The 9,402-nt window shown below is 38.7% G+C and overlaps 1 protein-coding gene across 1 annotated transcript; it reads right to left on the bottom strand.

The window, feature by feature from the left end:
- Positions 1 to 4,027: 4,027 nt before the first annotated feature.
- Positions 4,028 to 8,255, bottom strand: LOC116935766 (sodium- and chloride-dependent GABA transporter 1). Its single transcript, XM_032943012.2, has 17 exons — positions 7,315 to 8,255; positions 7,172 to 7,203; positions 7,010 to 7,112; positions 6,919 to 6,938; positions 6,720 to 6,828; positions 6,531 to 6,624; positions 6,440 to 6,477; positions 6,262 to 6,356; positions 6,078 to 6,190; positions 5,862 to 5,987; positions 5,731 to 5,791; positions 5,489 to 5,644; positions 5,361 to 5,377; positions 5,161 to 5,296; positions 4,822 to 5,025; positions 4,571 to 4,741; positions 4,028 to 4,435 (listed from the first exon to the last, which is right to left on the bottom strand). The coding sequence occupies exons 1-17, from the start codon at positions 8,039 to 8,041 to the stop codon at positions 4,253 to 4,255; spliced, it is 2,385 nt and encodes a 794-aa protein (XP_032798903.1). The 5' UTR covers positions 8,042 to 8,255; the 3' UTR covers positions 4,028 to 4,252.
- Between the last annotated feature and the right edge of the window lie 1,147 nt (positions 8,256 to 9,402).

Here is a 9,402-nt window from a genome sequence, read left to right as displayed (position 1 = left end):
ACACAAACACCAACAGATTTGAAATTCTGCTCAGACACGTAGTTTAATACGGCGAATCGAATAAACAATAAATGAAAACGAAAAGTTCTCCAGTTTACACGCGATAATTCCCCCCAATTTTGCAGCCAATCACAAACCGGCGGGAACCTCAAAAATTTGAATTTCGACCGAATAAATAAATATATAAAATGAAGAAAAACACCAACAGACTTGAAAGTTTGCCCAGACACGTAGTTTAATACGGCGAATCGAATAAAAAATAAATAAAAACGAAAAGTTCCCCAGTTTACACGCGATAATTCCCTCCAATTGACAACCAATCAAAATCCGGCTGGAACCCCTGGGGAAACAATAAACATTTTGGGGCCCAAAGAAGGGCTACACGTAATTAAGAAATAAAAATTAAAAAATTGGATCCAATATTTTTCTCACAAACCCCGGGTGGAACGTAGACTTTAGACCCCTTCGACATAAGACCCCAGGGGGGGTCGACCGTAGACCCCTACGTTACGACGCAAGACCCCCAACATAAAAAAAATATATATTTTTTAAATTAATGGACAACGCAAATTCCCTAGCCCCCGACGCAAGGTCCCTGTGTCTTTTTTTTATTTAATGTAACCCCGACTTAAGACCCCGTGCCTTCAAATGTCTTCATATATTACCGACTTTAAGTCCCTGTCCCCCGACACAATGTCCCTGTATTTTTCGCCATTAAATATTATCCCGATTCAAAACCCCGTTTTTCAAAATGTGTCATTAATTCCTAACTTTATACCCCAGACACAAGTCCCCGTAATTTTTGCAAACGAAATATTTTCCCGACCAAAGACCCCATGCTTAATCATGTTATAGTAACATCTACTTGAAGCTCCGCTTTAAAACCCCCGAAATTTTAAATTTACCTATATTTATCGTAGAGCCTGCAAAGAAGGACTTCAAAGGGCCTATAGATCAGGTGGGGTCATAAGGAGTATCGTGAAGAAGCTAATTGCCCTCGCATTGCTACCGTCGATTCAAGCCTACGATGGATTCCAGGTAAAACATAGTGATATAACTGGGTTTAATCCATGGAAAAATTTAACATTTTTCTCATTGCAGACTATAAGACACCGTACCGAAAATGCTCTTCTTGCCGAGAATCTGCAATCAAGAGCTGGAGTAGCACGGTTTTTCCAATATATGGGAGGATATTGGTTCACAAACCAAGGCCCTGTACGTTTTTGCGTCTCTGGCGACGATCGTCGAACCAACGATGAAGTTGAATCCTTTAATCGCTGGTTTAACGCACGTTGCGGTCCGCATCATCAAAATTTCTGGTCTTTCATACGTAAATTTTTTACACATGTTTGCAATTTGTTTTCTAATTTTACTATAAATGCGTTCTTTTCCTCATTCACTAGAACATATTCAAGAATTTAATTAAAATACAGAGAAGGACTTCATTGCAATTCGGGCAGCACAGCAGATTCGTCGACCAAAACGTTTGGTAAACAAGCGACGTGACCGTAACATCAAGACCTTAACGCAACAGCTAACATCAATCGCAATTCAGATATATGAGTTTCTCGATGTGGCGGGTGAATTCTTCGAACCCGATCAGGTAACTCTATTCTGTGGCGGGGATATCCCAGATACCCCGCTGGCATTACGACAAGTCCCTTTTCCCCCTGCTAGATGTCACGACTGGTGACACCCCCTATCTTCTGCCCTCACCCTCTCTCGGGACAGACTGGTTCGAACTGTCAAGCTGGGAACATTTCCCCCTTTCTTTTGCTGGGATATTGTGTAATACGGGTGCCGTGCTAGGCCCCGTCGTGTAAAAAAGGTACTAAGATTGATTAAGAAGTACATTTGATTGTCCTGTAGATTGTTTGTATTTCGATTGTGTTAAAGTCTTGGTTGTGTGTCTAGAAAGACAAACCCTCGTTAATTCACTAGCGTCTGAATAAAATAGGCTTGTGAGCCTTTATCCCGCAACAATTCTCTGGCAATGGTTAAATTCAACTAGACTACTTTGTTCTAATCTGTTATAACAGCCTTGTTATTTTTTTTTCTAGCTTGATAGAACGGCCGATGGGCTGGCCCGTCCAGCGCCAGAAAATGACGATCTAGAGGGCCTGGCTGGTATATAGTTGCTGAAGAGCCAGCTCCAGTTCATCATCAACCTGTTCGTAGAGGCCGGCTGTCAGCTGAAAATGTCGATGAACGGTTCGGCACCGTGGGTGCCCAGGTCGAATCCTCATTGAAAATTTAAATGAGGGTAACGAGCCACTACGTCGACCCCAAGGCCACCCACGCCAGTTGCAAATTCCGGGAGGAGCCTTTGCGGAGCTTGCTGCTGCAGAGCTTCCGGCTCCAAGACCTCGAGGTCGACCACGTCGCACTCCGGTTGCGGCTGCCGCTGCTCTTGGGGTAGTCGAGCCCGTAATTGTTACCCCTGCTGTTGTTGAGCCTGTAATTGTGGCCCCTCCTGTTGTTGCTGCTGACCATCACAATCCTCAGCCAGCACACATTTGTGATATTTGCACCATCAATCCAAAGAATAAAATTTTTATTCCTTGTGGGCACACGGTCTGCCACCAATGTGCCGAGCAACTTGAGAGATTTGCCGCAATCCCTGCTTTTATTGCCGTACTCCAGTCGCTCAAATTTTCAGTTAATTTCCCTGAATTACTTTTATTTATTCATCAGTATGATCTGTTTTCTTTCCTCATCTGACCCATAAAATGAAATTCGAATAAAAACAAATTTAGCTATCCGTAATCCGTTTTCTGTTCAATAACTTTTGCTAAAAATGCCTGGATGTATTAATGATTGTTTTAAGATCCTTTTAAAGGATATTTTAAAGCTGAAGTGTGCGATCTATTCTCGAGTCGGTTATCCCTACAAATGTTGTCGCTTTGTTTAAGTGTGGCAGAAAAGATGGTTTTGAAAAAGAAAAATTTTTTTAGGTAAATTTAAAATTTCGGGGGTTTTAAAGCGGGGCTTCAAGTAGATGTTACTATAACATGATAAGGCAAGGGGACTTTGGTCGGGAAAATATTTCGTTTGCAAAAATTACGGGGACTTGTGTCTGGGGTATAAAGTTAGGAATTGTTGGCACATTTTGGAAAACGGGGTCTTGAGTCGGGATAATATTTAATGGCGAAAAATACAGGGACATTGTGTCGGGGGACAGGGACTTAAAGTCGGTAATATATGAAGACATTTTAAGGCACGGGGTCTTAAGTCGGGGTTACATTAAATTAAAAAAAGACACAGGGACCTTGCGTCGGGGGCTAGGGGTTTTGCGTTGTCCATTAATTAACAAATACAAATATTTTTTTTTATGTTGGGGGTCTTGCGTCGCAACGTGGGGGTCTAAAGTAGACCCCCCCCTGGGGTCTTATGTCGAAAGGGTCTAAAGTCTCGCTCCCCCCCGGGTGTGTGAAGAATCTGATCAGTAGGGAAATCAAAAAATTCATTAAAAAACTAGTCACAAACACACGACGTGAACCTGGTGGCAGTTACGAGCATCGCCTTTTGGCCAGTATAGGCGATCGTAGTCTTTCCATTCTTGGTCTGTTATCGGATTAAGAATGGTCAGTATTGTTTCCTACCCGGGATAGGGGTATACATCCTATAGTACATTAAGTAAATTTTAACTCCATTTTTTTTTCCAAATTTTCCCCCATAAAGATACATAGATAAGAAAGAAATTTGACAAAAATAGTATTTATATGGATGGACTATGCCTAACTTTGGCTCAAAACAGCACCTTAACCTCCCTTACTATTTCACGAGACTCAAAAACTCTCTCAGAAGATAGCCTATTTAACTCAGAGTCCATTCTATGGTGTAGGTGAATTTTTTTTCTCTTTTGGGGTGCATGAAATTTAACTGGTTAATGAAAATTTTGAGAATACTCTCTTTTTTGATGTTTCAGCACGGAGTAAAAAGAGTGCCGCCTCAGCGACAGTACATCCTTGCGTCGTATAGGTCGACGCTGAGATGGATTTTCCTGTTTCAGATTTACAGTACATAGTATTTGTTATGTTTGTATATTTTTTTTATTTGACTTTTATTGCAGGACACAAAACGTCAGCAAGTCGAATTCAGGATGATTCATTTTCAACTTGTCTTTGTTTGTCTCACTTCTATTTCGTGACAATTATCTAACCACATGCCTCTACAATTGTATTAGTGGTATTTAATATATTATGGTCAACTATAATAACGAGTAGCTGAAAGTAAACGTGCTAGTAGCTCGTCACATTTTAACATTGTCAATACTAACCAACAAGACGGTGGAATTACCCAGACTACTATGCAATTGTTCATCCGCAAATGATGATGATGGTTGGAATTGATCCTCGACAACCCGTTGCGTTCCCTCCTGTGCTGTTAATTTACATCGAACCTTTAAAGCGGGTGTAATTCCTTTGGTTAACACCTAAATTGTGGTGTTCACATTACAAGAGTTTGTGCATGTACATTACAATGTATGTATGTACAGCGTACATGTATCACAATGATGTTCAAAAACATGAGTTGCAATGATAAAAAAGACGGAATCAAGAGTAGTTACCTCGCGTAAAGTTCCTGGTGTGGAAAGAACATAGTAAACTGCATAGAGCGGTATCCACAGCATGGAGGACAGCGATATGCAAATCCCTAAAACCTCCGCCCATTTTGGATACTGGTAACCATTTCCGTATGTTACTGGTACATATTGTACAACGGAAAATATAAAGATGGACTGCAAAGGTGCAAGTTACTGTTAGAACCGGTTAGAACAGCACGTTCTAATGAGGTGCCTTTTAACATCATTCGTATTACCAGCATAACGATAGGTGCCAGGAACACCCAAGAGATGTATAAAAACCATGAAGGTCGCTGACCAAGCATTTGTTCGATGCATTGGCAAAATTTTTTGCCTCCAAAAATCCAATTGATGGAAATCGTTTGGAAGAACACCAAGAATAACATGGACATTCCACTTGCAGAATAATAGTCCATCACTTGAAATAGGTATACGCCTCCCTGTTTCATTAATTATTTACTGTCATTAGAAATAAAATATGCCATAAAAAAAAATCAAGAAAAACAAATATTCAACAATATTATAATGTCCATAAATCTGTCTAATTCATCTGTGTAAAATAGCTATTTGCTAACCTCAGTTATCATTGGTAGAGAAAGTAAAAAGATGACGACTATAGTAGAAACCACAAATAGTCTTCTATACTTCCGTAATTGTTTTGGCCAATTATCAACGATCCCAGTGACGAAAGCTTCGATCATGCAAAATTCACTTATAAAAAACGACTAGTCATTACTTTGTTAGATGGTGCAGTCAAATTAACCGAATTACCTACCTATCAATCCCTAAGATCTATATAAATAAAAAATAAATAAACAAATTAAACAATTTATTAAAACATTAAAACTGCACATTTTGTGAATAAGGTTTCATAACAGATAATTATATATAGTATAAACTTACCACAAGCATTATGAAGAACAATATGGCCCAAATTGCAGCTCCAGGCAGTCGTAAAACCACTTCAGGATAGGTAATAAAAACTAGACCAGGTCCGGATGAAACGACTGATTCAATTGACGAGTTGGTTGAGGAAGCGATATTACCCATTATTGAAAACTATGCTTGGCAGTTATGATTCAAGCAATCGAATTTTCAATTAATCATTTAGCAGAATTCAATTTTGCACGACAAAACATCATTACCGTAACAACACCGGCTATTAAGCAGGTTAGCGTATTTACAACGCACGTAATAACCGCGTCTCTATTGCAAGAATGTTTTGTGTGGTAACACAGTGGTTCGAAACTTAAACATTTAGACTACTTTTACTTACCGATAGCAATTGTGCTTGAATTTATTGTACGAGCCCAACGCTGGTAAAGCTCCAGTTCCAATGCTGTAGGCGAAAAAAATCTGTGTCGCGCCATCAATCCAAGGTCCAGATGTGAGCAAGAGATCCCTTGAACAAAAATGAAATAAAATAAACTTTAGGTGTGGTCTTCTTGTGACGGAGAGGCCACGTAGTAAGCAGTATAAGTTTCACTTTTACCATTTTGGAGTTATGTAATAAAGGAGTCCATCACTGGCTCCGTCTAATGTGACTGCTCTTACGACCAACACGAGTAGAATGACGTAGGGAAACAAGGCTGTAAACCATATAATCTAGTCCAAAGAGGTACCATAATGGCTCACATCCTCATAAAAAAATAGAGTTTATTATGTATTGTATATACATATCCACTTTGGTTTATTCCTTTCCAAATAATAAAGTAGACTAATATCCAAGTAAGTACAAGGACACCGAAAAGCTCCCATCGCATTGAACCAGCTGTAGAAATGAGCGTTAAAAGTTTAAAGCTATTAATACCAGCAAAAGTGATTTTTCTACTTTAACAAGAAACAATTTCTAACCATTATCTATGCCGTCAGTGATTCCCAATACTCGCCGACTAAAATAGTTGTTTTATTAATAGGACAATCTGATAAATATTACATGTCGTACCTCCAAAATTCTTCTACCGCCGAGACTGATCCGTTGTTTAAGACGCTTATATTGGATGTTGGTAAAAAACAATTAATTGTGTTCCATGGGTTCCCTGGAGTAGTGAAAATGCATTTAAAAATAGTTTAGAAAAATAGTGTTAGTCGACCGTTCAACATAAAAAATAAAATGTCTTTGTTCATTTTATACCGCAAGATTGCCATGGGAGTCGTGGAAGAGCGGTAAATGAGGCAATCAGATAGAACAAAGTCCATGCAATGATGATGGAATAGTAGATGTCGATCAAAAAAACAACGGTCTTGCGTATGAGTAAAATAATAAAATTAAAATTAAATTTAAAAAAAAACGAAATAAAAAAAAAAAAACTTCTTTGTGTAGCTATATTTACCATTGTCGCGTATCCAACACCTACGATAAAACAAGTTTCAGTAACGGAATAAAGCATTGATTACAACAAACTATAGTTCTGAAATGTACACCTTTCATAATAGGCACCAGTTCAGCAATCAACGTCATGCCGCCAACTCCCAAATACTGTCCAATTGCTACTTCTTGATAGAAAATAGGAATGCCGCAAAAGATCTAAAAATATTTCCTTTTCAGTTTAATTTTTTGATAAGGGTGCCACGGAATATTGTTACCATGGCAGTGAAGTAGGTGACCAAAAATGTTCCTAGTTGCAGTCGAGAAAAAATCCATTAAGTTAATAATTAAATAAAATCAGTAGCATAAAAAACAAAAGTAGAAAATAGTACAGACAAAAGCAAAATCGTCGCCGCCTTACCACCGCCATTTTTGAAACACAGGTATGGAAATCTCCATATGTTTCCTAATCCAACTGATACACTTATGCAAGAAAATAGAAAATCCCATTCATTGCTCCATCCCCCTCTCTCTTGTTGTTCGGTGTTCAAGTTCTTCGGTGGATCGTCTGTAGTAGCAAGTTCGTTAGTGGTTTTCACACTAGTTAGTGCGGCTTCTGCTGCGCTAGGATGTCCTTCAGTTGCTGTTTTTACTGTTTCTTTGCCCTCAACATTGCGGTCCAGATAAAGATTTTCGCTTCGAATATTTTCTTGGTCTATAATCCCACTCTTGGTGCCGTGGCATATTGGAAGATTTCCATCATGCAGTTCCAGATGAGAAGATGATTTTGTTTTAATACCCGACCTTTCACACGCTTCATTTTTACTCCCTTCATTCAGCAATTCCAAAGTGGATTGGCTGAATAGTTCGCTATTTTGAACCTGAACTTTATCCTGTTTATCATCAATGGCCAAAGTTTTGCTTGTTTGACAAAAACTGGTTTCGCATTCAAAATTTGGCTCCGTAGTGTCGGGTTTACTCACTTGATTTTCCATTTTAGACGTAAAATGTTCTGTTTCCAGCAAATCAGTTCGTTGATTTAATTCTTCGCTTGTGACGATCACTTTAAACGATAGATTAAGCTCAGATTCCCTTTTTGACTGATCCAGTTCCATATCACAACATCCTTTGGCTTCAGTAAAATCCATTGCAATCCTGCAGATGTTATGAAAACGACTTCTGTCCAGCAGCAATCTGTATTAAAGAAAGAAATTTTCTAGTCTGACAGAATGACATAAGAGAAGGAGACCCTGCGTCTACTATCCCCCACTGGCGACCTCAGTTTGTTCGAGTTTGTTGGTGCACGCCAGTATTGCCCTACTCCACTCCAGCCGAGCAACGAATATTATATGTAAGACTTTCAACTGTGTAAGTTGCGGTCAATATAGAAAAGGTGTTTTACACTGATCCAATATCGATGCAAAGATAGCTTCTAGCTAGATACCTAGAAATCAGAACAATTTTATCATAAAAAGGTCACTGCTCTTTACTCTGAAAAGAGATCAGCAAAAATGCTCAACTTGTATTTGTTGCTTAACAATGGTTTTGTATTGTTTGATCAGAATGGTATCATTTCTCATTGTATTGTGCGTGCAGTGCATAATGTTCTTTGTGATATACGGTTTTTGCATTTGAAATCGTATTCAATTTATTACAGCAATGAATCATTCATAAACGTCGTCTGATAGCATTGTTTTTTTAGCAATGAGCAATAGGGTTATCTAGTAAGAACAAGATTGGCTAAAAGGGGATGACCAAACCAATTTTCAAAAGCAGTCGAACTGTTGTTTCCGCATTACAGAACCGAATTGAATCGAATCTATATCAATACCATAAGAATGGATAGGAAGAGAAAATTAGCTCGGGGGGTTGTCGACTCTGTTTTTGGATGTACGAATTTTAAATTAAACAAAATATTTCGTGTTTTTTCATATTTTTTTTATTTTTTCATATTTTTGGTACTTTTCTTATATTTTTCTTATTTTTCGATGTTTTTTCATATTTTTTCGGCACGTAGAGTTTAGACCCCTTCGACATAAGACCCCTATGGTGGTCGACCATAGACCCCCATCTTACGACGCAAAACCCACAACATAAAAAAAAAATTGAATTTTGAAAATCTTGGCAATTTAAAATCCCTAGCCCCCGACACAAGCTTTTTTTATGAAATATAAACCCCACTCAAGACCCCTGGCGTAAAAATTTGTTAGTAAATTACCGACTTGAAGATAGATGAAAAATATTAACGGCATTTGATGTGGTTGAAACCGTTGAAGAAACAGAGAAAAATCGAGAAAAAGTTAAAAATTTCATCCTAAGTCCCAAGTCATTGAGACGGTGGAAAAAGTTGGCGGCAGTTCCAGTAGGGTCGAGTACACCTATAGGTAGGTCTCGGCCCCGTGTCCGATGGGTAGGTATTTGGGCGAATGGGTAGATCTTCTTGGCAAAAAAAAAATGGATCCGGTGGGTAACGGTTCTTGAGACTTTGTGCTTACTACCTACCCGGTTT

Source organism: Daphnia magna, linkage group LG9, assembly GCF_020631705.1.
Source record: "Daphnia magna isolate NIES linkage group LG9, ASM2063170v1.1, whole genome shotgun sequence".
Classification (NCBI taxonomy): Eukaryota; Metazoa; Arthropoda; class Branchiopoda; order Diplostraca; family Daphniidae; genus Daphnia; species Daphnia magna.
The sequence above is the reverse complement of the archived record's forward strand: the minus strand, read 5'-3'. Positions and strand labels throughout refer to the sequence as shown.